A 17,862-nucleotide genomic window follows, 5' to 3' on the forward strand; every position below is an offset into this window, starting at 1 on the left:
TCCTGGGTGAGAGTAGAGAGAGTCCTGGGTGAGAGTAGAGAGAGTCCTGGGTGAGAGTAGAGAGAGTCCTGGGTGAGAGTAGAGAGAGTGTTGGGTGAGAGTAGAGAGTCCTGGGTGAGAGTAGAGAGTGTTGGGTGAGAGTAGAGAGTCCTGGGTGAGAGTAGAGAGTCCTGGGTGAGAGTAGAGAGTCCTGGGTGAGAGTAGAGAGTGTTGGGTGAGAGAGTGCTGGGTGAGAGTAGAGAGTCCTGGTTGAGAGTAGAGAGTCCTGGGTGAGAGTAGAGAGTCCTGGGTGAGAGTAGAGAGTCCTGGGTGAGAGTAGAGAGTCCTGGGTGAGAGTAGAGAGTCCTGGGTGAGAGTAGAGAGTCCTGGGTGAGAGTAGAGAGTCCTGGGTGAGAGTAGAGAGTCCTGGGTGAGAGTAGAGAGTGTTGGGTGAGAGTAGAGAGTGTTGGGTGAGAGTAGAGAGTGTTGGGTGAGAGTAGAGAGTGTTGGGTGAGAGTAGAGAGTCCTGGGTGAGAGTAGAGAGTCCTGGGTGAGAGTAGAGAGTGTTGGGTGAGAGAGTGCTGAGTGAGAGTAGAGAGTCCTGGGTGAGAGTAGAGAGTCCTGGGTGAGAGTAGAGAGTCCTGGGTGAGAGTAGAGAGTCCTGGGTGAGAGTAGAGAGTCCTGGGTGAGAGTAGAGAGTGTTGGGTGAGAGTAGAGAGTGTTGGGTGAGAGTAGAGAGGGGATGGATGAGAGTGGAGGACTTTTATAAATGAAAAAATCAATGTTTGAAGTAAGGAAAGAGAATCTTGTTTACCCTGAGAGACAGGGAGCCACAGTGTTGCCACACACTCCTGGCCTTTATGGGGAGCCACAGTGTTGCCACACACTCCTGGCCTTTATGGGGAGCCACAGTGTTGCCACACACTCCTGGCCTGTATGGGGAGCCACAGTGTTGCCACACACTCCTGGCCCGTATGGGGAGCCACAGTGTTGCCACACACTCCTGGCCTGTATGGGGAGCCACAGTGGTGCCTCACACTCCTGGCCCGTATGGGGAGCCACAGTGTTGCCTCACACTCCTGGCCCGTATGGGGAGCCACAGTGTTGCCTCACACTCCTGGCCCGTATGGGGAGCCACAGTGTTGCCTCACACTCCTGGCCTGTATGGGGAGCCACAGTGGTGCCACACACTCCTGGCCCGTATGGGGAGCCACAGTGTTGCCTCACACTCCTGGCCTGTATGGGGAGCCACAGTGGTGCCACACACTCCTGGCCCGTATGGGGGAGCCACAGTGTTGCCTCACACTCCTGGCCTGTATGGGGAGCCACAGTGTTGCCACACACTCCTGGCTCGTATGGGGGAGCCACAGTGTTGCCTCACACTCCTGGCCCGTATGGGGAGCCACAGTGTTGCCACACACTCCTGGCTCGTATGGGGGAGCCACAGTGTTGCCTCACACTCCTGGCCCGTATGGGGAGCCACAGTGTTGCCACACACTCCTGGCCTGTATGGGGAGCCACAGTGTTGCCACACACTCCTGGCCCGTATGGGGAGCCACAGTGTTGCCACACACTCCTGGCCCGTATGGGGAGCCACAGTGGTGCCACACACTCCTGGCCTGTATGGGGAGCCAGTGTTGCCACAGACCCCTCGCTCATGCAGAACGATGCCAAGCACTCTGGCACACTTATATAAAACGTTTAATGAGGTCATCGTGAGTTGTATTGCATCCCACCTTCTGTTTATTACTGGACGGGCAACCTTTGTTGAACGGGCAGGATGGCAGCCCTGGTGGGGAGGATGGCAGCCCTGGTGGTGAAGGTGGGGAGGATGGCAGCCCTGGTGGTGAAGGTGGGGAGGATGGCAGCCCTGGTAGTGAAGGTGGGGGAGGATGGCAGCTATCATGGTAAAGTGGACGGGAATACATATAGGAAAAACTTATCATCAAGCACTGGTCCACAGTATCAATGACCAGCTCACACCTGGGAACGTCTACCATCAACAAAACCAAATGATAACTGCCAGTTTACTCATCTACCATGTTGTACCGCGTTGGCCGACCAGTGAGGACACAGGAACCTGCATTCTCAATAGTTGGTCCTCCGAACCGGATAATCACACTCCGCTCGCCAAGGAATATATAGTATCTGTTGTATATGTGGTATGTTTAGAATATGTAGTTGGTCTTTTGTATTCACTTTTCCCTCTGCCTCTGAAGATGCTAAGGTGTACCTTAGCACTACAACTCGTGTGAATTGTAAAATCTTGTCCCATAATAAGGCATCTACTCCACAGTGAAGTGTCGTACTCCATAATGAAGCATCGTATGAATGTAATGAAGCGTCGTACCCCATAATAAAGTGTTGTACCCCCATAATAAAGTGTCGTACAGCCATAATGCACTAGGTACCCCCACACTAAGACAGTCTCACCACTGCAGGCTGTGTGAGGTGGAGAGAACCGTATCCTCGCTCAAGACCGACCTGCCACCTGTTGTTGACGAACTCCGGAGAGCCGTCGACGCCTTCCGGATGAGGCTAGAAACTACCGAGCACCTGTCCTGGCTAGGTGAGTGTTCCATACACCTGTCCTGGCTAAGTGAGTGTTCCCTACACCTGTCCTGGCTAGGTGAGTGTTCCCTACACCTGTCCTGGCTAGGTGAGTGTTCCCTACACCAGTCCTGGCTAGGTGAGTGTTCCATACACCTGTCCTGGCTAAGTGAGTGTTCCCTACACCTGTCCTGGCTAGGTGAGTGTTCCCTACAGCTGTCCTGGCTAGGGGAGTGTTCCCTACAGCTGTCCTGGCTAGGGGAGTGTTCCCTACAGCTGTCCTGGCTAGGGGAGTACATCCTGCCTGAGGACAGGGGCGGCCATGCTGGCAAGGGCGCCTGGCGTGATGGCTGCCGTCAGCGCCATCTCTTGAGTGACGGGCCAATTATAATGGTCCCAGCCAGACGCGTTCCGCCGAGAGTGGTCGAGTTTCTCCTCCTTTTGGCCCTTTTCATGGACCATTTTGGTTTATTGGACGCTAAGGAAAAAAAAATATATATATATATACTAATATTTTTATGTTCATTTATATTTTGCATTTATATTATTTTTGCCGTTTTTGTTGCCATCTTTCATAGGCTTATTTGAAATATTTTGAAACAGGTTATTAGGCTTTTCAAAGTCCCTTAAGGCCAACTGCTTATCTTAAGATGCGACGCTACAATAGTTCTCTAACTCACGAGTACCTATTTACTGCTAGGAGAGGTGCGTCAGATCAAAGGAAACGTGCCCAACCGCTTCTGTCCGGCCGCGGGAATTGAATGTATGTGAATGACAGGTGTTGTCGTATATATAGCCTTGTTTGCCTCGGGAGAGCGCGGCTGTCACCCCCACACCCCCACAGGTCGTCCACACCCCCACACCCCCACAGGTCGTCCACACCCCCACAGGCAGGTCGCCCTCACCCCCACAGGCAGATCGCCCTCACCCCCACAGGCAGATCGCCCTCACCCCCACAGGCAGATCGCCCTCACCCCCACACACCCCCACAGGCAGATCGCCCTCACCCCCACACACCCCCACAGGCAGATCGCCCTCACCCCCACAGGCAGATCGCCCTCACCCCCACACACCCCCACAGGCAGATCGCCCTCACCCCCACAGGCAGATCGCCCTCACCCCCACACACCCCCACAGGCAGATCGCCCTCACCCCCACAGGCAGATCGCCCTCACCCCCACACACCCCCACAGGCAGGTCGCCCTCACCCCCCCCACCCCCCACCCCCCCGTCCTCCTAAGCATTCTTAGCCAAAACCTCGAATTACCGACCGTCCAAATGCCTCGTCCATCAACTGCCAATACCAATAATTACCATCAGAACACCTAGCCTAACCCGCCCTAGCCGTAGATATACACAAAACTATAATTCGTAACAGAATTAATCAATACGGGAGAGAATATCACATTTTAATCACGCGGCCCCGGCAGAGTTTGAGCAGTCCCCCCTGAAGAGCCGGTCGGCCGAGCGGACAGCACGCTGGACTTGTGATCCTGTGGTACTGGGTTCGATCCCAGGCGCCGGCGAGAAACAATGGGTAGAGTTTCTTTCACCCTATGCCCCTGTTACCTAACAGTAAAATAGGTACCTGGGTGTTAGTCAGCTGTCACGGGCTACTTCCTGGGGGTGGAGGCCTGGTCGAGGACCGGGCCGCGGGGACACTAAAAGCCCCGAAATCATCTCAAGATAACCTCAAGATAACCGAGAAGACCGCCAACTCCGTCAACAAGTACATACCAACCCATCCTCTTAAAAATAAAGTCGCCTATCACTCGTATGCGCACTATGGCCAAAAATCCAACCACTTGGCCTGGACGGTAGAGCGACGGTCTTCCGTCACGCAGGTCGGCGTTCAATCCCTGACCGTCCACAAGTGGTTGGGGCACCATTCCTTTCCCCCCGTTCAATCCCAAATCCTTATCCTGACCCCTTCCAAGTGCTATATAGTCGTAATGGCTTGGCACTTTCTCCTCATAGTTCCCTTCCCTATGGCTAAAAATGGACGTGATTTGAAATGAAATCGGCTCACGAAAGTGACGTACTGTCCCGTTTTCTGTCTAGAGTCGTCCGGCTTACTCTGTTAGGTTAGGAGAGGAAACTTTCAATTAACGGTTTTCATGACGTTATGAACCCTTAGGAGACCTTCCTGCCCTCCTAACCTACCAAGGTACCCTTAACCTGCTATTTTGGAAAAAAAAACAAATCCAAAATTAAATTTCCATTATTTTTCATTTTCAAATTACGTCCATTTTCGGCCATCCTGGCAAACGGCTGAATTCAAACGCAATTTGAAAGAGGGACAGGTTCAACGGGTTTAATGTCATTATCTAACTTTCGAACGATATCGACGCGTCCACGGCGCCAGTGTTGATAATGCTTGGGACTTTGGCTTTCCCAGAACCACTCGGCAGGTCTATTATAAATGTCACAGTGAGAGCGTGTATGTGATTACTATTATCGGTGGGCGAGGCGACGAACTAATCAGCTTCCTTCTGGAGCCCTGACGATCCTATGGCGGAGGGTAGGGTGGGTGACGCCCATAAATTCAAATTCAAATGACGACAGTTGGTCAACTGCCGTTGTCTTAAACATCATACTGTATTCTCATTCCCTGAATTGATTGATCCTGTGGTGGTCTCTGGGTTTACCTAGTTAATATTCATTAATTACTGAATTAAGTTAAGTGCGCCTAGCTAACATTCATTTATTATAACCTAACTTAAGTTAACTTGAACTTATTCTACCCAAGCTTAGCATGTTATTTAATAGTGTGTGCGATTAACCTAACTTAATTCAACCTTATCGTGTCCAACATTGTTTGTTTTCTTACATGTTAAATTGTCCCATTGGAAGCTAACTTGTCGTATGTTAAGCTTCCTGGACATGCCCAAACAACTAACCAAGCACATATTAACGTAGCGTTAACAGAGCCAGTTAACCCGTACGCTGCGCCTAGACGCCCCCAGGCGTGCGGTGCCTACGAATGATGTGAACAACTGGGAGATTGTTGTGCTGGGACCTGGTAAATTAGACCTCAACCACGCCACCTTTGTTGTCCTCTCTCACGTTGTACGGACACTCTCTCTCTCTTCTCTCCCAACCTATGACATGCCCCGACACCACACTGATCGAGGTCTCTGCTGCAGGGTTCTACAAGGAGGGGATTGGGGAGCCGCTGGGCGCCTTGCCGGAGACTCACCCCTATTGGAAACACGTTCAATACCGCAGGAAGGTGGACCAGGAGCTCTCTACCGTCTTCTCCAAGTTCAGGGAGATATGGTGAGTGTCGTCTGCTCTCTCTTACTCTCTCTCTCTGTCTGTCTCTGTGTGTCTCTGTCTCTCTCTGTGTGTCTCTGTCTCTCTCTGTCTCTCTCTCTCTCTGTCTCTCTCTCTCTCTGTCTCTCTCTCTCTCTCTCTCTCTCTCTCTCTCTCTCTCTCTGTCTCTCTCTGTCTCTGTCTCTCTGTCTCTGTCTCTCTGTCTCTCTCTCTGTCTCTGTCTCTGTCTCTCTGTCTCTGTCTCTGTCTCTCTGTCTCTGTCTCTCTGTCTCTGTCTCTCTCTCTCTCTCTCTCTCTCTGTCTCTGTCTCTCTGTCTCTCTCTCTGTCTCTCTGTCTCTGTCTCTCTGTCTCTGTCTCTGTCTCTCTCTCTCTCTCTCTCTCTCTCTCTCTGTCTCTCTGTCTCTCTCTATCTCTCTCTCTCTCTCTCTCTCTCTGTCTCTCTGTCTCTCTGTCTCTCTCTCTCTCTCTCTCTCTCTCTCTCTCTCTCTCATCCTACTTCAGGTCTTGTTAACACATAAATTGATATATTTAATGAGTTTATTTCGTTATTAGTATTAGCTATATTATATTTAATATTAACGTTAAATTTATGTTAAGTAGAGAGAGTAGTCAGTTGTGTTCCAGAACCTTCATGTGAGCAATGGACTAGAAGTTGTTATTATAACCCACTACATCACACAACATGTACCAAATGCCAGTCACTCAGCCTGTCGTGGGTTGTAAAATATAACTGGAATAGATCATCAGGGGGCAAGTGGGGAGAGGGGGGGGACCTTTGACAAGCCGCCGGCTTCCTATCCTCGTCGGGGGCGCTAGTATTAGTGGCCCTCAGGTCAATTCAGCTGGAGGGATAATGAATGATTGGTGATGGAGGGATGTTGTTGACGACACGGCCGCCAGGGTGCTAGTGTGTGAACCCCTTTTGTACAGCTGGTGACTGGGCCTCTTGTACAACTGGTGACTGGGCCTCTTGTGCAGCTGGTGACTGGGCCTCTTGTGCAACTGGTGACTGGGCCTCTTGTACAGGTGGTGACTGGGCCTCTTGTGCAGCTGGTGACTGGGCCTCTTGTGCAGCTGGTGACTGGGCCTCTTGTGCAGCTGGTGACTGGGCCTCTTGTGCAGCTGGTGACTGGGCCTCTTGTGCAGCTGGTGACTGGGCCTCTTGTGCAGCTGGTGACTGGGCCTCTTGTGCAGCTGGTGACTGGGCCTCTTGTGCAGCTGGTGACTGGGCCTCTTGTGCAGCTGGTGACTGGGCCTCTTGTGCAGCTGGTGACTGGGCCTCTTGTGCAGCTGGTGACTGGGCCTCTTGTGCAGCTGGTGACTGGGCCTCTTGTGCAGCTGGTGACTGGGCCTCTTGTGCAGCTGGTGACTGGGCCTCTTGTGCAGCTGGTGACTGGGCCTCTTGTACAGCTGCTGACTGAGCCCCTCTTGTACAGCTGGTGACTGAGCCCCTCTTGTGCAGCCACCGGCTGATGTGGGGTTCAGTCCCTGAGCCCATTATGTGCCTCTAACCCTTCCCACAACATGGGTATAGGGTGCATAATAACTGAACTAAACATAAAAGAGACGCTGGTTGTCCAGGAAGTTGAAGCAGGTGGGGAACCAACAGAAACATTGGCCTTGTACATACCAGTAACGCCGCCGACATCTCTGTGGTGTTGAAGTCGCTGATTGGCTTATTCAAACATTTGAATTTGAATTAAGATACGCCCAGTCAGGACGGGTCAAGACCTAAAATGAGTCGTCCGGCACAGATCTCTTTAGCAATTGTCCTCGGCAGACAATGTTACCATATCCTCTCTTGTATGTGTAAAGATTAGAGTATAATCATCAGCATACTCCTGAGATTCGTGGTTGATGTGTTCATCATTAAAGCTGACATTCCTACAAGGGGCCAAGCGCGTCGCCCTGCGGCAAGCTAGCTCTGAAAGTAATCTTTTACACTGTTTGTTGACCAGACCACACACTAGAACGTGAAGGGACGACGACGTTTCGGTCCGTCTTGGACCATTCTCAAGTCGATTGTGATGAGGGAATGAGGCAAAGACATTAAATAGGCAAGAGAGATAGTTTTACCCACTGCTACATTAAGAGATCTTGGAGGTAGTCACTTGTGAGATGTAAGACAGCCAGAGATGGTTAGTACTTGAAGCTTCGCCAACAATCCATGGTGCCACACCCAAGGGTGTTAATCCAGTGGAACAACACGGCTAATTATGCATTCATGAAATAGTGTTGTCCACCAAACTCGTATTAATTTCGAGGGACTTGAACCACGTCTGCCTCCGTACCTTGAGCTACACAGACATTGAAAAGCAGAGGCCAGCAGCACCACACTCCTGTGTTAAGTCTGCGGCCCACCACATCCCGACCCAACACCTTAACAATGTCAAGGAACTTCAAGCCGTGTATTAAGGTTGCAATTATTACTTAACCTATCAACGGTATAGGTTAAGTGATAATTGTAATTAAGAAGCAATAAGATGCTTATCGTAACATACTAAGATGGTTAGGTGAGGTCGGTATTTTCTATGAAGCTTATCAAGGTAAACTAAAATATTCACAATCAATTAGTATGTCACATATGCACTTATTAAATAAGCCAATATTGAGTGCGAGAACGGGTTGGACCTTTGTACTTCATATTGTTTAATGATCACCGCTGACAACATTGACATAGTATTTGGAAGAAAATGGAGAATGTTGTTCTATATCACGGACCTGCATCGTCGCCGCAAAATGGCCTATCTTATCTTGAGGTTATCTTGAGATGATTTCGGGGCTTTTTTAGTGTCCCCGCGGCCCGGTCCTCGACCAGGCCTCCACCCCCAGGAAGCAGCCCGTGACAGCTGACTAACACCCAGGATACCTATTTTACTGCTAGGTAACAGGGGCATAGGGTGAAAGAAACTCTGCCCATTGTTTCTTGCCGGCGCCTGGGATCGAACCCAGGACCACAGTAGTAGCCTGCCAGTAGATCAGTTTCATATTGATTACAAGTTGCAACACTTCCCATCGTTCCAGTTTCTTGACGGGATTGAATCCTTCAATCAATTTTATTGCTGATAACCATTGACAACTAGACTCATTCCAGCAACCAGGAGGCCTGGTCGACGACCGGGCCGCGGGGACGCTAAGCCCCGGAAGCACCTCAAGGTAACCTCAACGTAGACTGAAGAACCCAGTCAACCTGATTTCAGATCTGCTCAAGGGGAGACTCGCGCCATCTTTTGCTTCTCACAGTCGGAGACACGAAGCCTATTGGGCTTACCCACGTCCCCCGAGGCCAACTTCGAACTGGTTGTTATTGGATAAAGTAGATAATGATCCAGGAGCCAACTGCAGTGATTGATTGATTGATGAAGATTAAGCCACCCAAGAGGTGGCACGGGCATGAATAGCCCGTAAAACTGCAGTGTGCCAGAGCCTTCATATATAGCCGCTCTACTTCACATGACGCGTATCTATACACGTTTGAGCAAACAGGTTCCAAATGCGATCATCAGCTACAGAGGCCCCCCTGCCGCTGGTATATGTTTGTATAAGCAAATGCGTTCACTTGAGAGCCAGGGAATATAGGCTTGGGTTACCCCCTGCTTGCATAGTCTGCACTCCGGCGCCACCCAACATTATTTAACGTTCTCTTTCATCAACAAAGACGCTAACTCTCAATTTTCACCGAATTCTCAATTGGCATTTTTTTATCTTTTTTTTATATATGTAGATAATAGGTATATAGATATTATGTAGATAAAGGTATAAATATATAGATATTAGAGTCATACAGTTTTTAATTCAGATTCTCGAAGATTCACAGATTAACGAAGCAGTTACTGCAAGCACTTACGAACCTGTACATCTTTTCTCAATCTTTGGCGGCTTTGTTTACAATTATTAAACAGTTAATGAGCTCCGAAGCACCAGGAGGCTGTTTATAACAATAACAACAGTTGATTGGCAAGTTTTCATGCTTGTAAACTGCTTAATAAATGTAACCAAAGCCGTCAAAGATTGAGGAAAGATGCACACGTTCGTAACTGCTTCGTGAATCTGGCCCAATGTATAAGAAGAGTCTAGCCTTCATATCAAAGAGTATTACAACCTGTATAATTATGTGTGGTAATTAGCATACGTTTGATTTGCTTTGCTTTTGTTCAATCTTTCATGTCAATTTATTATGCACCCATACCCGTGCTGTAGGTGGTATTGGAGAGGGGGGGGGGTTACAGAGGCACTTAATGGGGTCAGGAACTGAAGCCCAAAATTTCATTTGACTAAGCAAGTTACAGTCTTGTGAAGCTATTGTTATAGTTCAAGTTATATCAGTAGTCTCTTTTAGCCTAATAGGTTCAAGACGTGACCCCCAAGTCTCTATACACACTAATTTACTGATGTTGTGAACAATTTATATATATAATATATATATTAACCCCATACCCGTGCTGGGGGTATGGGTATTTATATATATATATATATATATATATATATATATATATATATATATATATATATATATATATATGTCGTACCTAGTAGCCAGAACTCACTTCTCAGCCTACTATGCGAGGCCCGATTTGCCTAATAAGCCAAGTTTTCCTGAATTAATATATTTACTATAATTTTTTTCTTATGAAATGATAAAGCTAACCCATTTCATCTATGTATGAGGTCAATTTTTTTTTATTGGAGTTAAAATTAACGTAGATATATGACCGAACCTAACCAACCCTACCTAACCTAACCTAACCTATCTTTATAGGTTAGGTTAGGTTAGGTAGCCGAAAAAAGCTTAGGTTAGGTTAGGTAGGTTAGGTAGTACGAGAAAACATTAATTCATGAAAACTTGGCTTAATAGGCAAATCGGGCCTTGCATAGTAGGCTGAGAAGTGCGTTCTGGCTACTAGGTACGACATATATATATATATATATACACACACACACACACACACACACACACACACACACACACACACACACAGAGTTGAGAGGCGGGGCCAAAGAGCCAGAGCTCAACCCCTACAAGCACAACTAGGCGAGTACACAGACACACAAGCTACCTGTCCCCGACAAAATACTCTGTGAGGCGCCTATATGAGTGTGAGTGAGAGAGTTGTGTGTTCCCTTACGGGGCTATTCATGCCCGTAAGTATCATCTCTTGGGTGGCTAAATCTTCATCACTCATCAATGGCTTTTTTCCCGTAGTGACGGTGTGGTGGAGGAGGACACGCGGACGCTGCTCAGACTCCCCACCTTCAACAACTGGGTCTGGGAGGAGTGGGAGATCCTTCTCTTGCTCCAGCACATGTAGGTTGACCTCTGATTACTCCTTGTTGACCTTGTCTGACGTTCACTGTGTTGACCTTGACCTTGCCTGACGTCACATGTGTTGACCGTGACCTTGCCTGATGTCACAGTGTTGACCTTGCCTGGCTGGCCTTGTCCATCTTGTCTATTTCCCCTCAGTATCTTGTATGTTGTTATCATATCTCCTCTACTTCTTCTGTCCTCCAAGGATGTGAGGGCCAGTTCCTTCAGCCTATCCTCATAAGTTAACCATCTAAGATCTGGCACTAATCTAGTAGCAAACTTCTGCACTTTTTCGATTTAAGTTTTATGTTTCACAAGGTATGGATTCCAAGCAGGTGCTGCACCGTATGACCTTGCCTAATTCCACTGTGTTGACCTTGCCCGCCCCAGTGTGTTGACCTTGCCCGCCCCACTGTGTTGACCTTGCCCGCCCCAGTGTGTTGACCTTGCCCGCCCCACTGTGTTGACCTTGCCCGCCCCACTGTGTTGACCTTGCCCGCCCCAGTGTGTTGACCTTGCCCGCCCCACTGTGTTGACCTTGCCCGCCCCACTGTGTTGACCTTGCCCGCCCCAGTGTGTTGACCTTGCCCGCTCCACTGTGTTGACCTTGCCCGCCCCACTGTGTTGACCTTGCCCGCCCCACTGTGTTGACCTTTCCCCTGACTATACTCCTCTGGTGACTGACCTTTCTCCTGACTATACTCCTCTAGTGACTGACCTTCCCCCTGACTATACTCCTCTAGTGACTGACCTTTCCCCTGACTATACTCCTCTGGTGACTGACCTTTCCCCTGACTATACTCCTCTGGTGACTGACCTTTCTCCTGACTATACTCCTCTAGTGACTGACCTTTCCCCTGACTATACTCCTCTGGTGACTGACCTTTCCCCTGACTATACTCCTCTGGTGACTGACCTTCCCCCTGACTATACTCCTCTGGTGACTGACCTTCCCCCTGACTATACTCCTCTGGTGACTGACCTTTCCCCTGACTATACTCCTCTGGTGACTGACCTTTCCCCTGACTATACTCCTCTGGTGACTGACCTTCCCCCTGACTATACTCCTCTGGTGACTGACCTTTCCCCTGACTATACTCCTCTAGTGACTGACCTTTCCCCTGACTATACTCCTCTGGTGACTGACCTTTCCCCTGACTATACTCCTCTGGTGACTGACCTTTCCCCTGACTATACTCCTCTGGTGACTGACCTTCCCCCTGACTATACTCCTCTGGTGACTGACCTTCCCCCTGACTATACTCCTCTAGTGACTGACCTTCCCCCTGACTATACTCCTCTGGTGACTGACCTTTCTCCTGACTATACTCCTCTGGTGACTGACCTTTCCCCTGACTATACTCCTCTGGTGACTGACCTTTCCCCTGACTATACTCCTCTGGTGACTGACCTTTCCCCTGACTATACTCCTCTGGTGACTGACCTTTCCCCCTGACTATACTCCTCTGGTGACTGACCTTTCCCCTGACTATACTCCTCTGGTGACTGACCTTTCCCCTGACTATACTCCTCTAGTGACTGACCTTTCCCCTGACTATACTCCTCTGGTGACTGACCTTCCCCCTGACTATACTCCTCTAGTGACTGACCTTCCCCCTGACTATACTCCTCTGGTGACTGACCTTTCTCCTGACTATACTCCTCTGGTGACTGACCTTTCCCCTGACTATACTCCTCTGGTGACTGACCTTTCCCCTGACTATACTCCTCTGGTGACTGACCTTTCCCCTGACTATACTCCTCTGGTGACTGACCTTTCCCCTGACTATACTCCTCTGGTGACTGACCTTTCCCCTGACTATACTCCTCTGGTGACTGACCTTTCCCCTGACTATACTCCTCTGGTGACTGACCTTTCCCCTGACTATACTCCTCTGGTGACTGACCTTTCCCCTGACTATACTCCTCTAGTGACTGACCTTCCCCCTGACTATACTCCTCTAGTGACTGACCTTCCCCCTGACTATACTCCTCTAGTGACTGACCTTTCCCCTGACTATACTCCTCTGGTGACTGACCTTTCCCCTGACTATACTCCTCTGGTGACTGACCTTTCCCCTGACTATACTCCTCTAGTGACTGACCTTCCCCCTGACTATACTCCTCTAGTGACTGACCTTCCCCCTGACTATACTCCTCTAGTGACTGACCTTCCCCCTGACTATACTCCTCTAGTGACTGACCTTCCCCCTGACTATACTCCTCTGGTGACTGACCTTTCCCCCTGACTATACTCCTCTGGTGACTGACCTTTCCCTTGACTATACTCCTCTGGTGACTGACCTTCCCCCTGACTATACTCCTCTGGTGACTGACCTTTCCCCTGACTATACTCCTCTGGTGACTGACCTTTCCCCCTGACTATACTCCTCTGGTGACTGACCTTTCCCTTGACTATACTCCTCTGGTTACTGACCTTTCCCCTGACTATACTTCTCTGGTGACCGACCTTTCCCCTGACTATACTCCTCTGGTGACTGACCTTTCCCCTGACTATACTCCTCTGGTGACTGACCTTTCCCCCTGACTATACTCCTCTGGTGACTGACCTTTCCCTTGACTATACTCCTCTGGTTACTGACCTTTCCCCTGACTATACTTCTCTGGTGACCGACCTTTCCCCTGACTATACAATAGTATTAAGATGTTATTCTCCTTGATCTTCCATTGATCTTGGTCTCAATGGTTTTAATCAATCATCTTGATCTTGAACCTTTGATCTTCAAACTTATTTATAAATCAATATTTGGATATTTATTTTATAAATCTCATCATATTATTGATTTTAAGAATCTTTATCGTTTTATTATTTACTTGTATACATCCACCTACAGATAGTACTTTTGTTTAGATGGTACTTTTTTGATATGCGGACCATCGTACATACTCCTCGTAAGGGGAGTGAGTAAGGGGAGACATGATAACCACCTACAAAATTCTCAGGGGAATTGACAGGGTGGACAAAGACAAACTCTTCAGCACGGGTGGGACACGAACAAGGGGACACAGGTGGAAACTTAGTACCCAGATGAGCCACAGAGACGTTAGAAAGAATTTTTTCAGTGTCAGAGTAGTTAATAAATGGAATGCACTAGGAAGTGATGTGGTGGAGGCTGACTCCATACACAGTTTCAAATGTAGGTATGATAGAGCCCAGTAGGCTCAGGAATCTGTGCACCAGTTGATTGACAGTTGAGAGGCGGGACCAAAGAGCCAAAGCTCAACCCCCGCAAGCACAATTAGGTGAGTACAATTAGGTGAGTATATATTGATGTACTGGACACTTGGGTAGTAGAATTTGTTACTACTGTACAGTATTTACTTTATAGAGGCCAGAAAAATTAAAGCTGAAAACCAAACCAAATATGCCTAGGCCTAATATAGCAGATATATATATATACTATATTAGGCCTCGGTATCTCTGTACTTCTGTTTTGTTTCTTCTCCATTCTGCTTAATTTGAATTAAAATATTTTTTGGGCTGTCTTTAATTTTTTAAAAGTTGTGAACTTTGGTCTTTTAGCTAATTTTATTGGCTCTGCAGATCACTCTTTTTATATTTATCATTATAACTCATTATATAACAACATTAATGTTAGTTATTCATATTACAAAGTTTAAACAATGTATAATACATTGATACAGTATTAAGTGTCTCTCATATTTCTCAAATTGGTTGGCACAGCCCACAGTTTTTTACCTTGATTGATTATATTTATAAATAATATGTGAGTAATACAGTATAGAACATAACCTAACAACTGCGAAACACATAATGCAAACATGTTATTTAGGCTAAAATACATATGAATATTATACATAATGTATAATTGTAACAATTGTTGTACATTTTAGGTATAATGACTTGGATCTGCTAACTAAATTTGGCATCGAGATTGAGGTGCTGCGGAGCTTCTTGTGTCGGGTCTACCACTGTTATAATCAAGTTCCCTTTCACAACTTCCAGCATGCCTTCTGCGTCACCCAAATGGTGAGACAGTTTGTTTTATTTACTACTATTTATCTTTGGGCTAAAAATACATTTTCTTTTCATATATAGGGTGGCCAATAAAGTACTGTAAATACTATATTTATACAGTACTACTGCATATAATAAATTATGTATTGTATACAGTTGTTTAATGGTGAGTGCAGGATACAGTTGTTAAAAGTAACAACATGGAAACTTGGTGTATAACTACAGTACTAGTGTATAACTACACATTGTGGTTTTTGTTAAAGATTTTGTCAGAAAAATTGGACGTGTCGCAAAACCCATAATCGTTTTGGATAACAAAATAAAGTTCAGTAGTATTGTACAGTATATGTGCAGTCAGGTTTTAATATGTATTGAAAATATACAGGACACACTTAAATTAGTGTTAGCAATACTCTTTCTGCACAGTACATACATTACAAATTTTCATTAATACAATATATATACATTACAGTACATAACCTGTTCTGATGTGAAAACAGGACAAATTTCCAAATTCCAAATTTCTTTTACAATAACCAACTCCCATCTGTTTGAACTAAAAGACTGCAGTATTCAATTGTCAACTGATGTGACTCCTTAAGTGTCATATTAAGAGTTTTAATTTTTCCATCTGGCTGCTTCAAGGGTTATAAAGAGTGTCTTTTGTGAGTGTACCCAACCTGCATCTGTCTGTTGCATTTTTGATATGCACGGGCATTCAGTGTTCACACCACACTCTAAATACAGTTACAGTAAAGTGTTTGTAATGGTTTCTACCAGCAGTGCACCCAAGACGAAACATTCGGTGAGGAATTTTTAGCAGAAAGTATAGGTTCTTAAATAAGAGGAGAGTTGCAGCCATAACCAACTTGTATTAAATGTATTTTCGAGGCTAAAGATAAGATCTTTGTTATTCTGAAAGTGAATATGATAATGCAATGTGGCAGAGGAAGGTAGTGAGTCAGGCTAACATAAAGTGTTGAAGATGCTGTGTTCGAGGCAAGCACTAATGGTACAAAACTAAAACATTAGTTCTAAATACATTACTCATGGCAAGGCAAAAGATTTCCATATGCAAATAAATGTTAACGAGCTGTGTTCATATTGGGAGAGGTGGCTAAGGCATTTTAAGAGTTGCCAAGGTATTAAGCATCTATGGATATGCAGGGAGGAGTTGACTGATACAGAACATACAGTGGGTACATCACTACAGCAGAAGGGATCTTCCAAGACAATAATTTATCTCTTATGTAAATGTATAATGATAAAAAGAAAGGCTAGTACTGTACTGACACAGTTGCACAAATATATGCAGTAATAAATGGGAGAATCTTGGTTATCTTGAGATGATTTCGGGGCTTTAGTGTCCCCGTGGCCCGGTCCTCGACCAGGCCTCCACCCCCAGGAAGTAGCCCGTGACAGCTGACTAACACCCAGGTACCTATTTTACTGCTAGGTAACAGGGGCATAGGGTGAAAGAAACTCTGCCCATTGTTTCTTGCCGGCGCCCGGGATCGAACCCTGGACCACAGGATCACAAGCTCAGCGTGCTGTCCGCTTGGCCGACCGGCTCCCTGACTGCACTTGCTGGATACAAGCTGAATAGAGAGAAAGAGGGTCACTATACTGTTATGTGCCAATGTAGCTAGCAGTTAAAAAATAAATTTACCAGTGATTGTAAAGTGTGTGGAAGTCTGAAGACTTGTTTTGAGACAAATTTGAAGATCATTTTGGCTCGGACATGACGGAACACTTACAGAGTGTTGGCCTGCCACACAATAACAGTGACACTATTTCTTGATAACAACCACTTGCACCATCAGCAGGATGAGATAATAATGGGGGTAATACCTATAGTTATGTACTCGGCACTAATGTAATATCCTTCATCCAATTTATGGATCGTGATATAATTTTAAAAGATAACAAACCACTACAGAATTGAAAAAAAGTCCTTTAGACATCTCATTGAACAGGAGGGTTACTATAAAGAAAGTCTTCAACTTAAAGACAGCCATATACGAGGTGTAGGCTAAACAGAGGCCAAGGTATGCAGTCAACCTTAAAGAATGGTTGTAGCAAATGTTGCCACTTACAAGAGACTCTCTCTCTCTCTCTGAAAAGATATTCAGGATATTTACAAGGTTGTGAGGCCAAATAACTTAGTGGTAAGATAATGAAATTTCACAAATTGTTAGTGAATTATTGATATTCAATATTTTTGAGGAGAGAGAATGAGAGAGAGAGAGAGAGAGAATGAGAATATGAATATTCGCAAGGTGGGTATTGCCACAGATCAGAGACCTTAACCATATATGTGATAAGTAGATTATTATTTTCTTTAGGAAATCTTTATTCACCCTTTGTATCTAATATATAAATGTAGTTTTAATATTGGTTGAAATTCTTGCTTGATACACTCCAGATGTATGGCATGATCTGCAAGTGCGACTTACAAAGACGATTAGGAGATTTGGACGTCCTAATCCTGTTGACATCATGTATATGTCATGACTTGGACCATCCTGGCTTCAACAATATCTACCAGGTGTGTAAGTGGGCTTAGAAAGACACTTGACATGCAGTCTGACTTATCTTTAAACTTCGGAATGCAGCTATCATCAAAAGTTGTCACAAACTGTGTGGACAAAATCTACACCTTGAGTGGTTTCATGAGTTGTAAGAGGAAGGCGGGTGGTGAGATGGTAACAGAACACCATGTGAGAGTGCTAACACTTCTTAGAACGG

General features: G+C 46.5%; 1 protein-coding gene across 4 annotated transcripts in view; it reads left to right on the top strand.

Moving 5' to 3' along the window:
- LOC123745649 (high affinity cGMP-specific 3',5'-cyclic phosphodiesterase 9A) overlaps positions 1-17,862 on the top strand; it is a 147,217-nt gene that overhangs the window by 113,081 nt on the left and 16,274 nt on the right. For all 4 annotated transcript variants that reach the window (XM_069312188.1, XM_069312189.1, XM_069312191.1 and 1 more), the window contains 5 exons: positions 2,421-2,548; positions 5,676-5,808; positions 11,010-11,111; positions 14,991-15,126; positions 17,540-17,662. In XM_069312188.1, coding sequence (XP_069168289.1) covers positions 2,421-2,548; positions 5,676-5,808; positions 11,010-11,111; positions 14,991-15,126; positions 17,540-17,662 — 622 coding nt within the window. The remainder of the gene's footprint in view (positions 1-2,420; positions 2,549-5,675; positions 5,809-11,009; positions 11,112-14,990; positions 15,127-17,539; positions 17,663-17,862) is intronic.

Source organism: Procambarus clarkii, chromosome 71, assembly GCF_040958095.1.
Source record: "Procambarus clarkii isolate CNS0578487 chromosome 71, FALCON_Pclarkii_2.0, whole genome shotgun sequence".
Taxonomy (NCBI): Eukaryota; Metazoa; Arthropoda; class Malacostraca; order Decapoda; family Cambaridae; genus Procambarus; species Procambarus clarkii.